General features: G+C 42.0%; 2 protein-coding genes across 2 annotated transcripts; both read left to right on the top strand.

Moving 5' to 3' along the window:
- The first annotated feature begins 63 nt into the window (after nt 1-63).
- LOC139418004 (RNA-binding protein 27-like) lies at nt 64-16,173 on the top strand. Its single transcript, XM_071167077.1, has 21 exons — nt 64-268; nt 1,150-1,268; nt 1,419-1,546; nt 1,635-1,717; nt 1,963-2,153; nt 2,404-2,691; nt 3,453-3,683; nt 4,279-4,434; nt 5,140-5,286; nt 6,867-7,011; nt 7,146-7,329; nt 7,493-7,717; nt 7,878-8,009; nt 8,140-8,268; nt 8,378-8,452; nt 9,907-10,077; nt 11,652-11,756; nt 12,638-12,850; nt 13,058-13,141; nt 13,253-13,372; nt 13,494-16,173. Exons 1-21 carry the CDS (start codon nt 207-209, stop codon nt 13,581-13,583), a joined length of 3,078 nt encoding a protein of 1,025 aa, XP_071023178.1. The 5' UTR covers nt 64-206; the 3' UTR covers nt 13,584-16,173.
- Nucleotides 16,174-19,115: 2,942 nt separating this feature from the next.
- Nucleotides 19,116-20,528, top strand: LOC139418005 (POU domain, class 4, transcription factor 3). Its single transcript, XM_071167079.1, has 2 exons — nt 19,116-19,235; nt 19,550-20,528. The coding sequence occupies exons 1-2, from the start codon at nt 19,116-19,118 to the stop codon at nt 20,444-20,446; spliced, it is 1,017 nt and encodes a 338-aa protein (XP_071023180.1). The 3' UTR covers nt 20,447-20,528.
- Nucleotides 20,529-24,045: the final 3,517 nt, after the last annotated feature.

Here is a 24,045-nt window from a genome sequence, read left to right as displayed (position 1 = left end):
CCCAATCTTAGTGTGGCCAGCTGATCGGTTTACGACATTGCCAGTTAAGTTGCCATGCCTGTGTTTGAACGTAAAGCAATTCGTCCGACCTGCAAGTGGAGTGACTATTGAAGGCCTAGCTAAGCCTAATATACATTTATAGACGATGAAAGGAGGAATATCACAACGCACATTGAACTTGTAGTCAGTATTGTTAAGTCGTTTTCATGATGATCATAGAAAATGTGGAAGCTTTGAAGTCTTGGCTGGCAAAACTCCTGGAGCCAATGTGAGTGTTGATTAATTGAAATGACATTTAGCTAGATTGCACGAGTTAGCACTAGCTACGCCACCGCTAACGTTTGCTCGTTAAATGGCAATAAAAATACACATTTAACGTTTGTTCTGTCAATTATGCGACGTTACACATTCTGCATATCGGATTTGTTGGGTAAATTGCAGACACTAATCTGATTATGACATTTTAGACATGTGTTTTGCTGTCGCTGCCGCAATTTAGCTAACTATTTAAGTTGCTAACGTTACAGTAGTTAATTTGGCCAGCTAACTAAAAGCTAGCTTGCTCAACTCAATCAACATCGTCCCAATCAAGGTGAATTATTTATATTAATGGCTGCACATCACGTTTGGCTTGTGATGAATGGGTAACTACTTAGTCTACTCATAGTTTGTTTAACATCCTATCATAAATTTAGTGGCTAAGTTAGCTGCATCTACCCGGCCTTTGACAGTGCTAGCAGTGACGTCTAGCATTTAGCCAACCAGCTAGCTAACCAGTTCATTAAGAAGCATGTCATCCAAGTTGATGTAACTACGTGTGTGTTGTCATTTGCAGCATATGTGTTATGTAGCATGAGATTAGGGTCTAACCTTCTGCCTTAAAAACCTCAACTTTTTCCTTACAACTCTCTTGGAATGATTCTAGCTAGATATTGTCTAATGCAGTGTTTCCACAACCTTTTTCGGTTACTGCACCACCAACTGAATTTTGTTCTGCCCGGAGTACCCCACATGGGCATTTTACAAGTATCCTATGGTCTTCTAAAGTACCCCATGCGGATAGGGAAAGTACACACAGGTATCCTAGTACCTCTGGTTGGGAACGATGCAAACCCTGTTGAGTAATATGGATAATGTTTGCTTTTGCAGCTGTGAGGCTGACCCCTCTGCTTTAGCCAACTATGTTGTGGCTTTGGTAAAGAAGGACAAACCTGAGAAAGAGTTGAAAGCACTTTGTGCAGATCAACTGGATGTCTTTTTACAAAAAGGTAGGCTACTTAACTCCTTAATGTCAGTGTTTGCATCTCACCAACTAATGTTAGTATTTTCGTTGCGTAAACATGTAGTTGACTGACTGTGAAATCATTTGAGAGAAATGTTTATAAAAGTCTTATGCCTCGATGCTTTCCCTATTGCAGAAACCACTGGGTTTGTTGATAAGCTCTTTGAATGTTTGACCACCAAAAACTACTTGGGGAATCCACCTCCTAAGGAAGTTCCCAAAGAGGAGCCCAAACTCCCTGTGTTAAAACAGGAGGCTGTGGAGGTAAGGGCTTTTTTGAGCTTCCTCTGTCTTATTATGTCAGTCTTTGATAGTGGGGATATACCTAGCTAACTATTGTTGTTTTCTTAAGGCTGAAAATGTAGAAGAGGATAGGGGGGATAACAGGAGGCGGAGAAGTCCACTGAGAACCCGCTCTGACTTAAACGAATCAAGGTGAGGCTGGACTCTATATGTTTTGTTTCCTGGTGTTCTCAAGTGAGTTCCTCTTGACAGTGATGTAGCTCTCTGGGATCAAGATGTTAGTTTGATTAGGCCCTTTTAATGGACTTCACCTTTGACACATAATTTAGTTATTGTTGTTGAAATGCTAGTCACATCAATAGTACAGATTACTACAAAGACCGGAAACTCCTTGAGTTCCGGTGCTGTATTAAAGGTGCTGCTACCTGACCTCACAGGGGACGTGGTGACCGCAGACGAGACGACCGTAAGCGGCGTGACATGGACCGCCACGGTAAAAGCACCGATTCCCACCGGGAGAGGCATGACCGGCACGGAGGCAACTCTCGTGGGCGCAGCTACAGTCGCAGCAGGAGCCGAAGTGGGAGCCGAGGCAAGAGCAGGGACAAGGAGCACAGTCGAGGGAGAGGTGAGACTCACAGGGGCACGGACATGGACATTTGCTTTACTTCAAATGTTTAACCTGACAGGTTGAAAACAAATCTTTGCTAAGAACAAGCAAAAGACATTAGTGTATTTATTGGACTTTTACTCGGGGATCCTTAAATGCCCTCTGTGGTGAGAATGTTTCCTAAAGGGGGTATTTTTTTCCTGGGTTATGTTGCATTTTGGGTCCTTCTAGGTTCAAGCTTTTCTGTGTGTCTGTGTATGTTAAACAGATTACAGGTCAAAGTTTGAAGTGGAGAGAAAGGAGCCCGAGAGTTTCAACTCCACCTCTGGGTCCCTGGTAACCCACCAGCATCCTCCGCCCCTCCTACCTACCCCCCAGCAGCACCCATTTCCCTCCTCCGGGGGCCAAGCAGTCCAGAACTCTGTTACCGTGGTAGCACCCGCTCACTTGCCCGACAGCACTACAGAGAGCTGGTCTAATTACTACTCTAATCACAGGGAGGGCAAGCCGTTCAACAAGGTCACTTCAGTCAAGCACCGCTGCCGTGACTATGACGGTAAGGGCTAACTAAAATGGTCTAATTTCACTCTGGTCTATATTATGATACAAGATGTTACAGATTTGCTGTAAATCTAGCAACAATATCTGGGTTTTATTTTTGCCAGGTAAGTCGTTCAGGACACTTTCTCTTTTACAATAACCATTTTTTTTATGTAGCTAAACAGCTTTATCTTTTTGTTAATGAAAGGCACTTATCCATAACCAAAATAAGTTCTAATGTAATGTATGTACTTGCAAAAATGTGTAAAAGGATGTTGAATATGGAAGCAGGTGGCCTCGCATGGCCTTCTAATCATTGTGCTTCAGGGTTCATATCTGTTGACCATTAAGCTTATGTCTACTCTATTCAAATTGTACAAATATTTAGTAAAATACCAGTCGATTGTGTTTTCTTTATGGATTAAATGCAATCGGTTGTGTGGTATTCCAACCCTCAGTAGGGTGTTTGCCTGGTTTAAAGCAGCGCTAATGACCCAAGTTGAACATCTTTCCCCTGAGGGACACTTTATATTCATCCAACAGTCTCAACAGCAATGACATTTCACTCCACCCCACCTTGAGGGTTCAGAGATGAGCCTGGATCTTGTCAGGAACTGTAAACAAAAAGTGTCAAGGTTGCCAAACCGATAATCTCATTTGGGCTGATTTATTTTTTAAAGCTATTATTGGCAAGCATCTTGCTGAGTGCATTTACAGTAAGAAAGGAATTCATATTTTTTTTTAAATGGAATTTTGATCAGTCTCTGTCTTCCACAGAAAAAGGTTTCTGTGTGCGTGGTGACCTCTGTCCCTTTGACCATGGCAATGATCCTCTGATCGTGGACGACGTCACGCTGCCCGCCATGATTCCGTTTCCTCCACCTGGCATGCCTCCACCGGCCCGCATGGCCATGCCCCCCCACGGCCAGCCACCCCCGGCCATCAGGATGCCAATGCCCCTCCACGGCCAGCCACCCCCACCGGGCATCTTCTCTATGCCGCCTCCTGGTGAGTAATGTGTCTCCAATTAGGAACTCAACCCGGAATGCTCACCAGTCATTGTTTGACATAGGCTAAGGCCAGGAGTTTTTCCTGGTCAGTCCACGTGATTTAAGAAAAACCCAGGGTCCTAGCTTTAGTTCCTGATGTGGTGAGAGCCTAGAGATGGAGGACTCGTCATGGATATAACTCATTTTTAGCGTGGACATTGCCATTGAGGGCTTCCACCATTTTTAAAGTAGTCAACTAGGTGGGGATTCCTATGGGTTGTAGCCTCAATGGCGCACTGCCCATGCTGTCACAGATGCTACAATGGCACAGATATAAAGACAAGTTCTATGGATGAGTCATTTTAGGGTGCATGGATGTGTGTTTGTATCAATGAGAAGAAAGCTGTTTCCCTGTTGTTCAAGGCTGGCCTGTTCCATGGAGAAATAGCATGTTATAAGGACTGTTGTGCTACATAGAAACACACCTCAGGGAAACGGCTGTCTTTGTTGTCTTACCCTCACTAGTACTCACCCTATACTTAATGTTTATGTCTGTAGTACTTTACCTAGCCTATTCTGTTAAGGAGTTTATTAAGGAATTGTATCTCCCATAGGGCCCCCATTGATACCAACAAGTGGGATAGAAACTCCCAACCACTCAGGGACGAGTTCTGCGTCCTCTCTAGGACCGCCTGGAGTGGGACCTCTTCCTCTTCCTCCACCACCTCCCTCTTCTGTCTCTCTACACCCCCAATATTCTCAGTCAGAATGTAAGCAACTATGCTTTTCTCAATAAGCTTGGCAAAGTGGTACTTTTATGAGCATAGCTCCCATATTGTTCACATTTTTGTCAATTTGTTTTCTTTGACACACTGACTTTCAAATCCATGTGAACCAAATGGTATTGTTTGACTGTAGTGAGGAAGGACATAGAAATGCTGTTGTCTTAAAGTATTTATGTTCACATGGTTCATTCATGTGTTGCAAATTATTTCCTTTTTGAGTGAGGGTGTTAGTTTTGTTTTTGTGCTACTGCCTGGCCTGCATGAGCTAGTTGTTTCTTTAGGGTGCAGTAGCATCTTTTGACCAGAGGGTTGCACTGTTGATGAACTAAAGTCCACTGTTCCTGTAAGCTGCACATTAGACAGTGCAAAAACTCTATTTTAGTAGTCCTGCCCACATAAGAGAGGAAATTAAAATGCAGTGCGTTTCACTTCTCTCAATTGAAATGTTATTTTTAGTTGCTCTAGTTTTTTGCATGCATTATTGAGTCCCAAGCCATTGAACATTATAGAGCAAAAGCAGACGGTATAATATTGAGTTCAATACTAGAACTGTATTTTCTTTCTCCCTGTAGTTGTAGTGTAGCCATATAGTTAAAGTAGGTGTTGTGATGGATAGGTCTATTTGGGTATTCTCACTGTGTAAAACACTGACTTCTTCTAATGTTTGTCTGTTCTCCCTTGTGTTGCCAGATAATTATGACCCAGAGGGTTACAACCCAGAGTCTCCAGGCATGACAGCAGCCGGCCGGCCCCAGTACAGGCAGTTCATCCCCCGCATCCAGACCCAGAGGCCCAACCTGATCGGCCTCACCTCCGGGGATGGCCAGGGATCCAGAGGTATCACATGTGGGTCATACTTTGGTGGTTTAGTTTGGGCTTTCTTTCTGATCCTAACCTATAGTAAACATGAGGACTTCTGTATTTAGGGTGCTATGAAATCTGTTTTTATTTTTTTACCTGATTCAAATTCAGATTTTCCCAAAACTAAATTGGATGTTCTAAGTCCACAGCAATGCTTAAATCATATCCGTAGACCACTTTTGAGGTCAGGGTAAAATATTAGATTTTGGGGTGTAGTTACTGTAATTGAATTGTGCACCTATCCAAGAGGCTGTTTAGCAGTTTTATTTTTATAGCGCCTATGTGATGGTAGAGTTTTCAAAACAAATACCTACTGGACTGATTAACATAATTCTGCCAGGCAGGTAGGGCCTTGTGAAATTATGCAATTATATCCTGAAGTTTGTCGTTAGCATTTAATTGAGAAGGTTTTGGGGAAAGCCTTTCCATCAACCAGAAGATTGTTTTCATTAGCTAGCATCATCGCTAACAGCTACACAAAGTGGTAGAGGTGTGCACCACACAGACACAGTGGCATTCTTTTTGCCTCTTCATAAAGTTGCAGGAAATGCGAATTACTGATGCGTTCTATTCATGTCTTGTGATAAACTTGGGTAAATTAATTAATGTTCAATACATTTAAACTGAACAAGAATATAAATGCAACTTGTAAAGTGCTGTTCCCATGTTTCATGAGCTGGGGAAAAAAATCATAATATTTTTTTCCATATGCACAAAAAGCTTATTTCGCTCATATGTTGTGCCCAAATTTGTTTATATCCCTGTTAGTGAGCATTTCCTTTGCCAGGATAATCCATCCACCTGACAGGTGTGGTATATCAAGAAGCTGGTTAAACAGCATGCTCATTACACAGGTGTAGCTTGTGCTGGGGACAATAAAGGGCTACAAATGTATTTTTTCTCTCTACAAACGTAATTTTAGAGAATTTGGCAGTAAGTTCAACCGGCCTCACAACCGCAGACCAAGATACTGAAAGCTTATTTACAACCTTTATTATTAAAAAACATAAAATGTGAAAAATATGGTATTTTTCCATATCGCCCAGCCCCACTACCATAGACATTTGATATTTTTGAATGAGCTAATGTAATGTTGCGATGTTTACATAAAGGGTGGTTAACCATCCTCCAGGCTTTTATTCCAGTCTCCTTTTAAACTACCCACATTTTAGAAATGAGCTGCTCAACCAAACCTTGATAAACTGACTCTGTCAGAGCAGGGCTGGACCAAAGCCTGCTCACGAAGAAGCTCTCCAGACTGAGGGTTGACCACTTTTTTTTAAATGTTTATATACAGTTGCCTAACAGGTATTCTACTTTGTGGCGGGTGAAGGTGTTTAAGTGCCTTGCACAACGACAGGACATGGTACATAGCATCAGAGAGCAGTCGCTCATGCTTTTTTTTTATACGTACGTAGACTACACCAATTGTTGGTCATGGGGAATTTGGTGAAAAGTCACAATACCATCTGTCAAAATGTGTATGAATCCTGCCTTTACGTATCCTCCAGATTTGAGCTGTCATTATGACTGACAATGTGTTTCTCCTGTCCCAGCGGCTAACATCGTGATCCAGACAGAGCCGGCGGTGGCCAGTGTCCCCAGCAGTGTGTGTCGCTACAGCAGCACAGAGCATGATGGTAGGAAGAGGCCCCTGGGGCCCACAGAGGGTCCACCGCCCAAAAAACCCTGGATGGACAAGTAAGAACATTGTAAAATTGTATTTGCCACATGTGCCGAATACAACAGGTGTAGACAGTGAAATGCCAACAATACAGTTTTAAGAAAATACCTATTTAAAAAATGTAAGAGACAAATAACTCATTCTCTTCCAGGCCCACCTACCAGGCCAACAACCAGCTCAACTTCCCCAACAACAAGCCCCAACACGGGGGCTTCCCCAAGAAGAATCACTACGTCAACACTAAGCTTGAAGTTCGCAAAATCCCCCGAGATCTCAACAACATCACCAAATTGAATGAGCACTTTAGCAAGTTTGGTACCATCGTAAACATTCAGGTAAGAAATCTGACAATTCCTTGAAACGATGTGTACCACTACAAAAATGTCTTAGATCAATAAATGTTAGGGCGTGTACATTGCGTTTTGCTTTGAAGGGTGAATAAGGGACATAACTTCTGGCCTTCCTGTTTACTACTTTCTGACCTGTCTCCTCCAATAGGTGGTATTTGGTGGCGACCCCGAGGCAGCGCTGATCCAGTACACAGCCAACGAGGAGGCACGGCAGGCCATCTCCAGCACTGAGGCGGTGCTCAACAACCGCTTCATCCGTGTGTACTGGCACCGTGAGACCAACACCCAGCAGGGACAGGGCATGGGTCAGGGCCAGGGGGACGGACACGGACAGAGCTCTGCTATGGGGCAGCAGCACCCCAACGTTCATAAGGTGGACAGAGCACTTCTGACTACTGCTAAAACTTTTTTAGCTGGCCAAGCATTTATTCATTTGAACAGTAGTTTTGATTTTGAATGGAGAGGTTCTATGTTCCAGGTTAGATGTGATCAACATTTATTTCATGACTCTTATGTATCTCTGTATAAACCAGCAGGTGATCAAGCAACACAATCCCGGAGCCTATGTGCTGAATAATAAGACGTTGTCCAAACATGGCCTTGGTGTTGGGGCTGTGGCCGGAGGCAAACTGGACGTCTCGCACCCCAGCGCAGACCCTGCAGCGGTAAGCCGTCAGCTCCTATGCTCTGAGAGTGCCCCTATGCAGAGTTACAGCATGGCGTTGTATGATGGCAAAGAGAGTAGACGGGGTCAGGTAGTAATCAAAGGGGTCTGTCTGTCTCTTCCTGTCCTAGGCACTCTTCTCTACTTCTGTGGCCCTTCAGAAGGGGCCCTACAGCTCCACAGTTCACAAGGGAGCGTCCAAGTCCCTTGGTAAAACTGCCAAAGCACTTGAAGCACAGGAGATCTTGAAAAAGAAGCAGGCAAGTAATTTTTGCCAGCTGCATTTTGAATGACTTTCATAGTCAGTCATTACCTTTTTATACACAAATCAAAATTACACTATAAATAATTGCTTTATTCTTGTTTCAGGAGACATTGAAGTTGCAGCAGGACATGAGGAAAAAGAAGCAGGAGATGCTAGAGAAGCAGATTGAATGTCAAAAGGTATGATGGTTGCTTATACTACATACAGTTGAAGTCGGAAGTTTACATACACTTAGGTTGGAGTCATTAACTTGTTTTTCAACCACTCCACAAATTTCTTGTTAACAACTATAGTTTTGGCAAGTCGGTTAGGACATCTACTTTGTGCATAACACAAGTAATTTTTCTAACAATTGTTTTGTCAGATTATTTCACTATCACAATTCCAGTGGGTCAGAAGTTTACATACACTAAGTTGACTGTGCCTTTAAACCGCTTGGGAAATTCCAGAAAATGATGTCATGGCTTTAGAAGCTTTTGATTGGCTAATTGACATAATTTGAGTCAATTGGAGGTGTACCTGTGGATGTATTTCAAGGCCGACCTTCAAACTCAGTGCCTTTTTGCTTGACATCGTGGGAAAAACAAAAGAAATCAGCCAAGACCTCAGAAAATAAATTGTAGACCTCCACAAGTCTGGTTTGTTCTTGGGAGAAATGTCCAAACACCTGAAGGTACCACGTTCATCTTTACAAACAATAGTACGCAAGTATAAACACCATGGGACCACGCAGCAGTCATATGTTCAGGAAGGAGATGCGTTCTGTCTCCTAGAGATGAACATACTTTGGTGCCGAAAGTGCAAATCAGTCCCAGAACAACAGCAAAGGACCTTGTGAAGATGCTGGAGGAAACAGGTACAAAAGTATCTATATCCACAGTAAAACAAGTCCTATATCGACATAACTTGAAAGGCCGCTCGGCAAGGAAGAAGCCACTGCTCCAAAACCGACACAAAAAAGCCAGACTACGGTTTGCAACTGCACATGGGGACAAAGATTGTACTTTTTGGAGAAATGTCCTCTGGGCTGATGAAACAAAAATAGAACTGTTTGAGGGGATGCCGAAGAACACCATCCCAACCGTGAAACACGGGGGTGGCAGCATCATGTTGTGGGGGTGCTGGCATCATAAGGTAGGAAAATTTATATATTGGATATATTGAAGCAACATCTCAAGACATCAGTCAGGAAGTGAAACAATTTAAAGGCAATGCTACCAAATACGAATTGAATGTATTTAAACTTCTGACCCACTGGGAATGGGATTAAATAAATAAATCATTCTCTCTACTATTATTCTGACATTTCATATTCTTAAAATAAAGTGGTGATCCTAACTAATGTTAGACAGGGAATATTTACTATGATTAAATGTCAGGAATTGTGAAACTGAGTTTGAATGTATTTGGCTTAAGGTTTATGGAAACTTCCGACCTTAATTTAAAGGATCCCACCATCACCATCACCTTTCATTTTAGTCGCAAATAAACCACATGCTGTGATCATCATCGTGTTGTCCTTACACTATCAAAACAAGGACACCTCTAGACCAAGAGACCCTGGGTGTTGTCTTGGATACCCTGCTCGTCTTACATTGATTAGTCAGTTAATCTCATGTCCTCCCTCCTATAGGCTCTGATCAACAGACTTGAAAAGAACAGGGCCACATTGAAGCCAGAGGAGAGGGCCAACATTATGAAGACTCTGAAGGATCTGACCGACAAGATCTCCCAGCTTCAGAACGAGATGAACCCAGCCTCCCATTCCACAGCCAACACGGCTCAGTCCAAGACTAAGACAGATGTAAGTCTACCGACCATATCATATTCTGTGATTTGTTGAATCAACTCAACTGACATTACAAAAATTACATTCCATTGCATGCGCTTGGTCAGTTAACAAAATGTGAATGAACATTAACATGGAAATTATTGCATCACAATACCAGGCAGCCATTGTTAACCCATGAGTTGACCAGTCAAATTGGCAGGGTTAATTAAGCTCTGTGTCCACTGGCACTTAAAATTAGGGCATATTTGAGTTGGCTCGAATGGAATTCTCAAATTCGAGCTGGGTCGAGGGAAACCCGGGCCAGCGCCTCCCAGTTTCACAACTGGTGCCAGCTCTATTAGAGTTCGAGCTGGTGACGACGTTACTATGCAACCACCAGATAGCTAATTAATCACTGCAGGATGCTGACACATTTAGTTAGCTCGTCTGGGCTTGTCCATGTGCTAGCTAACAGCAACAAGCAGTATTGTAACAGTCAGACATTATACAAATTACCACCATAGCTGGATCCTTCATTCATTTTGGCACTACACAAACTTATTTTATAAGAACAGTCAGCCTTCTAATGCTAGCTACCAAACGTTAGCTAGCAAATCAGTTGAAACAAGCTAGCAAGATAGCTTGAGAACAGGAATTGTATCCGGCCAGGTCATATTAAAATCTAGCTACGCATCAAACCTGTCGTCTGGTTTGCTTGGTTAGCTAGAGAGCTAATAACCAATGTCATGGCAAGCAAGGTAGCAATTAGCTTGTAACGCTAGCGACGACACTAACCGTTTTGGTAGCGTTAGCAAATTAAATACATGGCTATGATTCTGGCTGGCACTGGCAGGAGTATAGGGTGCTAGATTGCTAGCAACATTAGCAAAGCCACCTGCACAGTCACAAATTGGCTACCTAGCAACATGACATTTCTAATTCCTGGAGGCACTGGAAACGCAATTTGAGCTAGCCCACCAAGGCCAGCCCAACCTGGGAAACTGGGTTTCAGAGGCTCCAAGCCCCTTCTGTACTCTGTCTATTTACGTCATAAGAAGGAATTCCCCTTGACCACGCCCACAAATTGGGGGAAACAATCATTATTTCCCATTGTAAAAGAGTCAACTATATTGTCGATTTAAAATAAATAAATAATGTTCTACAGAAATAACAAAACATGACAAAGATGTATATTGAAAACCACATGTAACCTGGTCAAAAATCCGACTGCATGTAGGGAAGCCTGCCAGAAGAGCCCTCATGTGGCTACAAGCTTCATTTAAAAGGGGCATGAGGGAAGCCCTAAAATATTACACTTTTTCTAAGTAGTGAGAACACTCTGGAGCAGGCAATGTTGAAAGTAATCTTTAGACATGTTGAACTTTTCCTAAATGTATTTTTGCAATTGACTAAAACAAGTAGACATCAAGAACATTGTTTTGAAAAGGGTCAAGTTTTTGCTGTGAGCCAGTGGGGTAACCAAGGTAACCACAGGTTGTTTTCCCCCACAGCAGTGGGCCAGAACATTCTGTCTAACTGGGAGTATTCATTCTATTTCAATGGCGCATGCATTTTGGAAATCCCAAAATAATGGTGCTCTCCCTCAGGCACAAAAGGAGCTTCTGGACGCAGAGCTTGATTTCCACAAGAAGATGAGTTCTGGAGAGGACACGACCGACCTGAAGAGGAGACTGGGTCAGCTGCAGGTTGAGGTGGGTACACAGGGCATCCATAATTTGGGAAGTGCTCTCTAGCATTAATGAACATGTCTGGAATGTGGCAGTCTTCTGGCATACTGAAGGAGGAGTGGCAGCCTCGGCACCTCCAGAACATGTGTACTGTTGGTTAAAATGCAAACTTTTCAAGAATGGTCTGAAGCGAGCAGAAAGGCATCACCTTGGATGTGAACATATTCCTTGTCCCACAGCTGTTCTGTCTGTCGCTAGTCACATTATGTCATAGTTGATGTCAGAGGATCAGGCTGAAAACAAGAAATGTATTTTTGTTAACAGCCCTCTGCATTGCTTTTCCAGCATGGTGTGCTTAAATTAGCCCCCATGAAATATGCATGGCTTTACCCCTCTTCTGCACATTAAACTGCAGGCACTTACCAAGCCCAGAGGACACCCACTAATGAATCCTAACCAAACAGAGATCCTACATTGATGCATCTGATGTCATTAAAGTTTGAGATTGTGTTCCTTGTAAGAAAGTGGAGGGATGACAATTCGGATGAGGAGGAGTGTTGGTGCTCTGCTCCAAGCCATCAGGGCTACCACAGTCAGTCTGCTGGTACATGTTCCCTTGGACACATTAAATATGGATACCAAGCCTGTGGGGACACTGGTTCTCAGTAGCACTACATTTTCTTCCTGGATACTGATGCTGCTGCCTGGCACTGTTTGGTGAGGACATGCCAGGTAGCACCATCTCCACCACCTTGGTTTGGGGTCTGGTGATACGGCCAGCTGTCTTGGTTCCACATGTGGATCTGTGGCATCACCTTAGTGTCAGCTGGCACCTCGTGCTGTGTGTTGTTGAGAAATGGAAGTTAGTTGTGGATCTGATGACCTTGTTGACTGTGTTTCCTCAGGCCACTCGGTTGGGCCTGATACCAACCGGGCGTGGGAAGGTGGGCGACGCAGCAGGCGTCAGGGGCAGGGGCCGAGGAAGGGGCAGGGGACGGGGACACAGAGGAGGTGGCAGAGGAGGTGGCAATCACATGGTGGTGGACCACAGGCCCCGAGCCATCGCCATCCTGGGAGTCACACAGGAAGAGAAGGAGGAGCTGATGCCTCACTTTGTGGTAAGGAAATACACCCTTATCAAATCCAGCTAGTTGTATAATTTTCCCAAAATGTCTTATTTGAATATTGAAAACTCTGTGCTAGAACTCAAGTGGTACAAAGCATGAATCATTATAGTTGTAAAAACAGTGCTTCCACCAGAGAGATGTGTAAAGGAGTTTCTACAGGTACTTACGGCTGTTTCTGTATTCTCGTCCTTGTCACAGAAATTTGGTGAGATAGAGGAGCTCCGTGATCAGGATGCTACCAGTGTTGTCATGACGTTCAAGACCCGGAGCGACGCGGAGAATGTATGTCCTGCAGATGGCATGCACACAGTAACATTTTGATGCCTTTATAACCGAGAAAGTTCTCAAGTTTTAATTGAATTTTACCATTCATGATCATTTTCACGTTTATAGGCTGCAAACCAAGGAGCAAAGTTCAAAGGTCGCGTTCTACAGATTGCATGGTTCAAGCCGAAGACACCATCCGTATCCACAGAACCTGAGGAGGAGGACTCGAAGGAAGAGGTCAATGCGGTAAGTTACTGTACTTCTCTCCCTATTTCCTGTTTTCTTATAGCATTTTGGAAAACCATGTAAAATCATCACTCAATGAACCGCTTGATCTAAAGATGATTATTTCATTTGATTCCTCCAGGAGGAAGTCAGCCCTTACCTGCTTATGGAGGAAGAGGAGGAAGATGACGATGAGGATGACGAGTATGAGAGTCGTTCATGGAGGCGATGAAGGCAATACGAACGTCACACTTTTTCGTGGGAAGGACTTTGATATATTTTTTAAAATAATTCAAGCAGATTTGACGGAAATCACTTCTTTAGGTTTTTTTAGACCAGCTTCCAGTATTTTGAGACTGAAGAAATAAGGACTAATATGAGACAAAGTCTATACTTTAATGATGCGTGTGAAGCTTGAAAGGGCAGACTGTTTTCTCTTGAAACATCTGAATAATTATTAAAATCTCACTTTTGCTGAGATAAATCTAAACCGTTATAAATAAATGTATGTTTCGATGTGGTTACCAGATAATATCAGTACAACATTTATGACTACTGTGAATAGGTATTTTTATAAATATTTAAGCTATGGTTTCATCCTCTCTTATTTGACTGATGTTGTCTATAATTACGAGGCTCAAGGTCCAGGGATGGCTATGCTGTCACAGCTACAGATTACAGAATCGGCGTCCCCTGTTGAAATGTAAATTAGATACAGCCTCCATCTTGGATTCAAAGAGAGACACTTGATATTTCACTGAGTATTTTGTTGTCGACTAAATGTGTGGTGCCACTTTATGCACATATGAACACCAAGACTAATGTTACGCACTTTTGAGATGGTGTTTAACAACTCTATTTTCTCTTTTCCCCGAGTCATCTCTTCTGTCATCTGAGACCAAAGACATCTTTGGATGAGGATCTAGTCATCTATTGTCAAATTTGTTTGAGATCTGTAGACAATGGTGTTTGAATGTATACTGAGCATTTGGTTTTATATATAATTTTGCCTTACATAATCAGAAGGCTGCATTTTTACGAGATTTGTTATTTTTCTTGCAATAGGAATTACTTTGTTAATATTTTTTCAGTTTGTCATTTGAATGAATGTTGAAGTTGTCAGGAAAAGAGGGCCCATTTTATTTTCAAGCAAGAGTAGTTAATGTCCCTACTTAAGGTAGGTTTGTGTTAAACCAGCCCTTGTGGCGTCACTTCACAACACATTCTTACCAGCTCATGTCTGCCAGGATTTAGCTGCATGGTTTTGAGAGCTTACAAGTAAACCAGCCATTTGTAACAGATTTCTCCATGTAGTTTCTGATCTTATTTTACAGTAGCAATATTCGGCAGCAGTTTAATCCATTCGGTGTGAGGCACTTAGTGTTAGTGAGTGAGGACTCCCTCCCTGCAAGTCAAGAATTATTGTGTTGGTGGCTATGAAATGAGCAAAGTAACATCCTCTTGTGAATGTGTATACTTGATGAAAAAACGTGTTTTATTTGTCCTTACATACTGTATTTACATTTTGTCAGGAGAGGAAAAAATGAATCCTGTATTGCTGCTGCTGATCTACAGATATTCAACTCTAGAGCATGTTCTTCTTTCATATTTGGCCAGGGTCTCGCTCTAACTCAAGACTAGACCATTTAATTCAACGTTGAGTGCAAAGGAAAAAACAGTTTTATGTTGCCGTAGCCCTAACAGATTTTTGATCCCTGTTCATTTTGCAGTCCTATTGAAAGAGTTAGCCTCCCACTTTCCACATCTCTAATCTAACTCTTGGACTTCTAGGCTTTGCCTTATCTCCATCAGTGAGGCTTGGTGTTACCATGTAACAGACATCCATCCGCATGACACTTATATCAGGTGCCAATATATTTAGTTTTGGAAATAAATAAAATGCCCATTGAAATGTGAGAAAGGGATGGAAGACCAGAAGGAAAAGGCTAAAGAATAAGATCTTTTTCACTGCACAGTACCCTCACACTTGTTTTGCTATGTGCTTTTATGAACAGTCCTTTTCTTAAATGTCAGTTATGGACAGGACTATTACATGTCAAAGTGGGATTTCAGAAATTGCTTTGAGAAACTTCTACACTTGTTTGTACTGCAATGTGGATGCTACTGTGACACCGTAGTGTAAAATGCAACTCGTTTATTGGAAGAATCATTTGGGGATTTGTTACTGTTTATATTTGCGGGATGTGGGTGTATTTTTGATTTATTCTGTTTGTAAAATGGATTTCTAACTCACTAGCATGTTTGCTTTTACCAATAAAGATGGAGGAATGGGGTGCTTGGAAGAGAAACAAAATATAAACAATTTGAATTTGACACCAGCAAAAAAACAAAAAACAGAAATACATTCAAATTTCTACCTGGGTGGGAGAACATTCCAAACGAATATTACCTTCAAAACCTGTGTTGTCATTCCTTTAGTGTTGTCTTACTACATTTTTTCACCCATCATTCATGATTATCTATAATTATGGTAGCATCCGCATTTGTGTTAAAGTGTTGACAAAAGTCATTCCTAAATGACACGATACATTATTCACCATTCACTTCCTATTGTAGAAAACAAAATCCGAAACACAACCAAAACAAGCTGTAAATGCATCGAACAAGTTTGATGTAGTTATTGTGTGCAAGAAATATGTGACCAAATACTAAACTTTCTCCAACTTGAATACACTAAGTGAAATTTGTCCAAATACTTGTGACATCTTCAAATCGGGGTACTAGATAAAGTGCTTTCATTTATTAACGCTAAATCAGATGTATGAAAATACCCTCAAATAAAAGGTTACATTCTGTACTGTTACCTCATGAAACATTTAATCTCAAATCCAAAATGCTGGAGTGTAGAGCCACAAAATGTTTGAATTGCTTCACTGTCCAAATACATATGGAGAGGGGCTGTACCGGCACATAGTTTTATTTGTATGATGATGGGAAAACAGGGTCATTCTCGGGTGGGCTTCCTCCATGGCACCCATCCCACCCACCAAAACAGAATTGCAACACAGAGAGGAACTTAAATTGGCTTCAGTGACTTTGACATATTCAAATGTTGATAAATAATGCATGAACATTCCTTACTTTAGGAAGTGAAGTGAAAAACACTCAAGAGTGTATTTGATTTAATGCAAGCGCTGTTGGGTTACCCGTGGGACGAAATGTCAACCACAGCCACTCGTCCTCACATCCCCTGTCGCCCAGGTGATGAGCACTACGTGCACGCGCCACAGATCCCAAAGTGGAGACAGACAACAATTGGAGGGTCATTTGGTGAAGAAAACCTTATGAGCTGTACACAGGCTAGGGAGATGAGTGCTGCTGTCACATCCCGATACAAACAAATCCATAAAACATGTCAGATGCAATCTTCAGAATGGGAATGCACACAGATGACAAGCCAACAATGACCACTGAATTATACATACTGTTATTAAGAAGTCTAAGAATAAGAGTTCATGTGAGCAAGAGAGAGAAGGACATTATACTTAATTCAGGGTAAAATATTGAATGGAATAATACATGACATAGTTTGTTTCTCAGTTCTGAACATCTTTGCAGCCCAGCCGGGCAATGAGTCGGACTTCCTTTAAAGTATAGGCCTACTGTACAGTATACAAAAAGTCTACCCTGACAATATGTTTTCTCTCTCTCACTCACTCAACAGGTCCAGTGGTGAGAAAAGACCTTGCCTGTTTTAATCTCTATAATGAATAAGGACATGCCAACGTGGTAATGGATGCCTGCCACCATGCTGCTGAATTATTCACTGTCTGAGGAACCGGAGGAGAGGTGGCCAGGATCAGATGGAAGCGCTGTGTCACTGGCCTGCCTGGCTCCTCTTTCTACTGCTGGGAGAGGCATTCAGCCTGCCACATGAGATCTAATGCACTGAGGACAGGTGCTCTGTTCACCTGCATGGGGAGGGAGATGAGAGCAAGGCCCTGCCCTGACCTGCTCCAATTAAATTCAGCCAATATTGCTGTTGTGTGTACTGTAGGTGTCTTATCTACAAGATCCTGTAATCAGATTTGGCCAAAGTCGATCATCTTGAACTGACCCTATCCCAATGCAATGATGGGAAGGATTAAGATCAGGAATACCTGTAAATAACAAGTCTATGTCGTTTAGGATGTGCAGCATTAAAGTGATCCCTATTTCAGTCAGTCCAGATTCAACTAACATACTTTTGGCTTTAGCCTGGTGCTATATGGGGCATATGAGCCGCAGTTTTAGAATAATTTTGACAATCATATTTTTTCATTACTAATTAAAACAATTTTTTACTTTTACCCCCTTTTCTGCCCAATTTGTAGTTACAGTCTTGTCCCATCGCTGCAACTCTCGTACCGACTCGGGAGAGGCGAAGGTCGAGAGCCATGCTTCCTCCGAAACACAACCCGCCAAACCGCACTGCTTCTTGACACACTGTCCGCTTAACCTGGAAGCTAGCCACACCTATGTGTCGGAGGAAACACTGTACACCTGGCGACTGCGTGAATATGCATGCGCCCGTCCCGCCACAGGAGTCGCTAGAGCGCGATGGGACAAGGACATCCCCGCCTGCCAAACCCTCCCCTAACCCGGACGACGCTGGGCTAATTATGCGCCGCTTCATGTTCTCCCGGTCGCGGCCAGCTGAGACACAGTCCGGTATCGAACCCGGATCTGCAGTGACGCCTTAGACTGCTGCGCCACTCGGGAGGTCTTAACTAATCATTTTAATATTTTTTATTTATCAGTAATTGCTCGAGAGATAGACATGGGATTAATAAATTACCCAAATCATATTTTCAAGAGAAATCTTATTATAGATTGCTCTTTCGTTTTTGATAAAGTATGAAGTACGCTAGTTCTTTATCTATACATTTTAAAATCAATGTAGGCCTTAATGTTGATCATTTTTCAAGGAATTTTCTTTTTAATATGACCAAGTTTTTATTTATTTCTGTTTCTTTTTGAGCTACCTTTGTTTATTTTTTGCCTCTTGAAAAAATGTTTGTACATAAATCAAGAGTGGTTTCATATTCTAAGCATACATTGACTGGATTGAAGGGAATGAATCTATTGGTATATTTCATCTACACATTTTATAATTTCATTAATGGTATAGAACTTGTGTGGAATTAGATTTCACGTCTGCTATTCATTTGCCACACCCTCTGATTGTTGAAGACTGGTCGAAGCACGGATCCCTCATTTAACTGTGTGAGAATCACCTGTCGCCTCGAGAAGCCAATACTGGCGCTGTCCATGCTGCTGAAGCTAACCACGCTCCTGTTTTACCCTTGATGAGGAAAAAAACTGCTAAAAAACATGACAAATTAATAAAAATAGACTGATCTGTGTTCATTATATTACGTCTGGAACCACAAGTTAATGCAGCAGAAATATATAGGCCTCGAGTAGTTTATTGAGAATATGAACAAACAATTGTATAGGCCTAATCATATTTATAATCCACTATCACATGTTATGTATAGCTGATAATGAGCCTCATAGGCCCATTGTTTTTAGTTTCATGGGCAATTTAATTGCGTTCACTTTCAACCGTGCATCACGCTTGCGCACAGCACCCAGCCCATTCCCATGACTTGTAACTTGTAAGTTGAGTAAAGGAGCAGGTGGGGTGAGAGAGGCAGAACGGGAGGCGCTGCCAATGGAAATAGCTCACTAACAGCAACGAGCCAGAGAACCGAGCCTGCCTCTATGTCAGGGCCACTTACCTGCAAGGTGCTCATCGAAGATGATGACCATGAACGGAAAGCAGCATTTCTCTATGCACCCTGTGCTGCAGGAGCCCAAATACTCTGGCCTGCACGCGAGTTCGGAAGGCATGCGCAGAGTTTGTCTGCCTGCCCCGCAGGTATGTTTCTCAGTCAATTATTTGAGGCACAAATGTATGAACAAATATCAATTTAAGACGTTTTAAGTGGATCAGAAAGGACTTTGTTTTATCCACTCTCGTACTCGTTCTTTCTTTCGTTCTCCCCCACAACCCCTCCCCCCTCCCTCTCTTTCGCTCTCTCATCATCTCGTCTATTCAAGCAAAGCTGCTGCTTTCATATTAATGTTTATGACCTGTGCTTTGAGGAGGGTTCTCCCTGTGCTTAACATTTATTTGAATCCTGAGTTGACAGAATTCCCCACTGATTCCAGTATGCGCACTCTTGCTTCCAGCTCCAGGGCAATATCTTCGGTGGCTTTGATGAGAGTCTACTGGCACGCGCGGAAGCTCTGGCGGCTGCTGACATAGTCTCTCACGGCAAGAGTCACCATTTCAAGCCAGACGTGACTTACCATACCATGAGTAGTGTCCCCTGCACCTCCAACTCCTCTACGGTGCCCATCTCCCATCCTTCCACCCTGACCTCTCACCAACACCACCACCACCACCACCTCAACCAGAGCTTAGAGGGGGATCTTCTGGATCACATCTCGTCCAGTCTCTCAGTGAGCGGGATGGGGGCTCCGGATTCCTCTATGATTACCACGCACCAGCACCACCTCCAGACCATGGGCCACCTCCACCAGGCTATGGCCATGGGTCATCCGCACTCTCTATCTGTGCACAACGGAATGTCGTGTGTCAACGACGTGGAGTCAGATCCTAGGGAGCTAGAAGCCTTTGCTGAGCGATTCAAACAAAGGAGGATAAAGCTCGGGGTGACCCAGGCGGACGTTGGCTCAGCCCTCGCCAACCTGAAGATACCTGGGGTGGGCTCTCTCAGCCAGAGTACTATCTGCAGGTTTGAGTCCCTCACCCTCTCTCACAATAATATGATTGCGCTAAAACCTGTCCTCCAAGCCTGGCTCGAGGAGGCCGAGGCTGCTTACCGGGAGAAAAACAGCAAGCCAGATCTTTTTAATGGTAACGAAAGGAAACGAAAACGCACTTCGATAGCCGCACCTGAGAAGCGCTCGTTGGAGGCATATTTTGCGATCCAGCCCCGTCCATCTTCGGAAAAAATTGCTGCAATTGCTGAAAAGCTGGACCTTAAAAAAAACGTGGTTCGTGTGTGGTTTTGCAACCAAAGGCAAAAACAGAAAAGGATGAAATATTCTGCTGTGCATTAGTTAATTAACATTATGCATAAAATACGACATTTTGAAGAGATAACAGGGATCTATCAACATTTCATCATGTCCGACTGGAATTTACAACCGAGACTCTATAGATTTATTTAAATGTTCATTATGTTGTCTCGTTCACTTTTTTGTCCTCTAACGGGCACATTTTATGTTGTAGATTGGAATGACACGTGTTGTGCTAAAGGTCTGTTGGATTAAGTTTTCGTTGTTGTTGCTTTTACTTGACTGCATATCACAACTCTCTTCAATCACATAACTATAACAAATAGGCCTATAGAAAATGACCTATCTCTATCATGTGAGATGTCCTGTTGAATGCTCGTAAATTCGGTTAGTTGTTTGGACAATTTAATCAATTACACCAACATTTTCACGTTTACTGTATGTCTCGGACTGTTTGGATTCATACTTGTATAGGATGAAATTAATGTGTTTTCACTCTATCAGTTTAACACCCCCCCCCCCCCCTTAAAAACATATTGCAAATTAATATGCTCTCTTTGTGAACTAGCTGAACTTCGTTGACAAATTAATTCACAGTTGTGTGCAAAAGAGGAAAATCACATTTCACAATATTAACGACACAACACGAGTTGATTTTCTTTAGTCATTTTCAAAATGTCACTATTTTAACTAAGGCACGTCAAACGGGCATGGAAAAGCTGCTATATTTTGACATTACGTATTTTGATGTGAACATGTAAAACAGTTTGGAGTATCACTGAAATATTGTTAGTATTTTTCTTCACTCTTGAATTTTACTTGACAAAATGTGTGAAGTTGAAAATGAATGAATAAATCATTGAATATTTTATACAATTCAATTGAATCAGCAATTGATTATTTTGATTACATTGGACATGCTTAATTTGTGTTTTTGTCAGTTGTAGATAATTAGACCTAGCATTATCACTTAATTTAAAGACAGGAAGAAAACGTTTACCTAGGCTTAAAGTAATTTTGCTATTTGTGCTAGTCTATGTTAAATACAATATCTCTTTCGTTTCTGGGGTTGGAGTAAGGGAATATTGACTCAGGGTTTGTTCTTCCGTGGTCTTTGAATAAATCATGCCTCAAGATACAGATGGGCAATAAAATCATTGTATAACCTTGAGTTTCACAGAGAACTTGACGTGTTGTATTTATGAATTCCCAATGCTCTGCTACGATTTAAAATGAATCATATAGCACATAAATATAGAAGGGAAAAAAATATTTTCAGTGCTGAATTTATAAACCAAAGTCAAACACCATGTAACACCACGCAACAATAACAATAAGAAGCACACTTTATGTTTTCCTTTTCTTTGACGCACTGTTACCAGGATCTTGGTCCTAATTAGATCTGTTTAAATAACGAATGCCCGTGTGTTACTGGGGTATATCGTGGGTTTTCAAATTATTAAATAATGAAGATGCAATATTAATTATATAGGCATAAAATGAGGATTGTTGCTGTGCGGAGGGCTGAGAGTGTGGGAGCTCGTGACTCGAAGGATAGAGGCTTGTGACTCTCACAATTTCAGGTAAGGATTTGAAGACTTCTATTTATCTTTTAAACCCATGCGAAAATAACAGATTTTTTTTTCACCCCTTTCATCTGTGTGTACTGTGTAGGTTTTTTACCCCGTCATTTTAAATGTGTGATTATCTAACTGACTATTAAGGGGATAGCGATGTTTTTTTTCTCCAATCGTTTCGATGTTTTTATATCTTTATATAAAGGAGTTTTTGGACTCAAGTTGAATCTGTTATTATACGAATAAAAATGCAACAATATAATTTTGAATTAGTTTGTCAATCTGTTATTAGTATTATTTAAACTAATAACAATAATAACTCACTTCATTGTAATTGTATGTATTCTCGTCGTGATTAATAAGTACTGCTGTATGAGTAATTTAGTATTGGATATTTTTTGGTAAAAGTGGAGCAGGAATAGGCTTTAAATAAATACAAATTTGGTTCGATTTGTGTAAATTCGATGCATGTATTGAGGGGAAGTGAAAACAAAAACAAAATATTGTTGATGAAGATAGAAAACAATATACTGTAGGGTGAATTAGGAATAAGTGGGACACTTTGCATTTTCGTATTCTGTAACCTCTTACAACGTCTATCCAACATATTAGCCCAACACATGATACATTTCTGAAATCCTCAAGATGTGTCCTAATCACACACACCCACCCCCACACACACACACACACACACACACACACACACACACACACACACACACACACACACACACACACACACACACACACAAAAAAAGCATATTGACAGGAGGCATGACACACCAATGTGTGTACACTGAGTCAAAACCATATTTTCAGTTCTCATTTGGTAGGTTATAACTTGGGACAGCAGGTTATAACTTTGGACAGAACTTTAAACCGGGACAGCAGGTTATAACTTGGGAGAGCAGGTTATAATTTGGGATAGCAGGTTATAATTTGGGACAGCAGATTATAACTTGGGACAGCAGGTTATAACTTGAGACAGCAGGTTATAATTTGGGACAGCAGGTTATAATTTGGGACACAAGGTTATAACTTGGGACAGCAGGTTATAACTTGGGACAGCAGTTTATAACTTGAGACAGCAGGTTATAACTTGGGACAGCAGGTTATAACTTGATAAAGCAGGTCTCACTTTACAACACACTTTGGCTACCCCATGTTGTCCCACTTCACAACACACTTTAGCTACCCCATGTTGTCCCACTTTACAACACACTTTGGCTACCCCATGTTGTCCCACTTTACAACACACTTTAGCTACCCCATGTTGTCCCACTTTACAACACACTTTGGCTACCCCATGTTGTCCCACTTTACAACACACTTTGGCTACCCCATGTTGTCCCACTTCACAACACACTTTAGCTACTCCATGATGTCCCACATTACAAAACACTTTAGCTACTCCAAGTTGTCCCACTTTACACCACACTTTCGCTACTCCATGTTGTCACACTTTAGTATTCGATGCTGTCTCACTTTACAACACACTTTAGCTACTCCATGTTGTCACACATTAGCTAATCCATGTTGTCACACTTTTGCTACTCCATGCTGTCCCACTTTACAACACACTTTAGCTACTCTATGTTGTCACACTTTAGCTACTCCATGTTGTCCCATTTTACAACACACTTTAGCTACTCCATGTTGTCCCACTTTACACCACACTTTAGCTACTCCCATGTTGTCCCACTTTAGCTACTCCATGTTGTCCCACTTTAAACCACACTTTAGCTACTCCCATGTTGTCCCACTTTAGCTACTCCATGTTGTCCCACTTTACACCACACTTTAGCTACTCCCATGTTGTCCCACTTTAGCTACTCCATGTTGTCCCACTTTACACCACACTTTAGCTACTCCATGTTGTCCTACTTTAGCTACTCCATGTTGTCCCACTTTAGTATTCCATGTTGTCCCATTTTACAACACACTTTAGCTACTCCATGTTGTCCCACTTTACACCACACTTTAGCTACTCCCATGTTGTCCCACTTTAGCTACTCCATGTTGTCCCACTTTACACCACACTTTAGCTACTCCCATGTTGTCCCA

The sequence above is a fragment of the Oncorhynchus clarkii genome, chromosome 10, assembly GCF_045791955.1.
Source record: "Oncorhynchus clarkii lewisi isolate Uvic-CL-2024 chromosome 10, UVic_Ocla_1.0, whole genome shotgun sequence".
In the NCBI taxonomy this organism is placed as follows: domain Eukaryota; kingdom Metazoa; phylum Chordata; class Actinopteri; order Salmoniformes; family Salmonidae; genus Oncorhynchus; species Oncorhynchus clarkii.
Note: the sequence above shows the minus strand (reverse complement) of the source record. Positions and strands in the feature narration are given on the sequence as shown.

Coding starts and splice junctions, on each gene's coding strand:
- LOC139418005 (XM_071167079.1), top strand. CDS start 19,116: ATGATGACCATGAACGGAAAGCAGCATTTCTCTATGCACCCTGTGCTG. Junction 19,236..19,549: donor TTTGTCTGCCTGCCCCGCAG/GTATGTTTCTCA, acceptor TCTTGCTTCCAG/CTCCAGGGCAATATCTTCGG.
- LOC139418004 (XM_071167077.1), top strand. CDS start 207: ATGATGATCATAGAAAATGTGGAAGCTTTGAAGTCTTGGCTGGCAAAA. Junction 1,718..1,962: donor TCTGACTTAAACGAATCAAG/GTGAGGCTGGAC, acceptor CTGACCTCACAG/GGGACGTGGTGACCGCAGAC. Junction 4,435..5,139: donor CCAATATTCTCAGTCAGAAT/GTAAGCAACTAT, acceptor TTGTGTTGCCAG/ATAATTATGACCCAGAGGGT.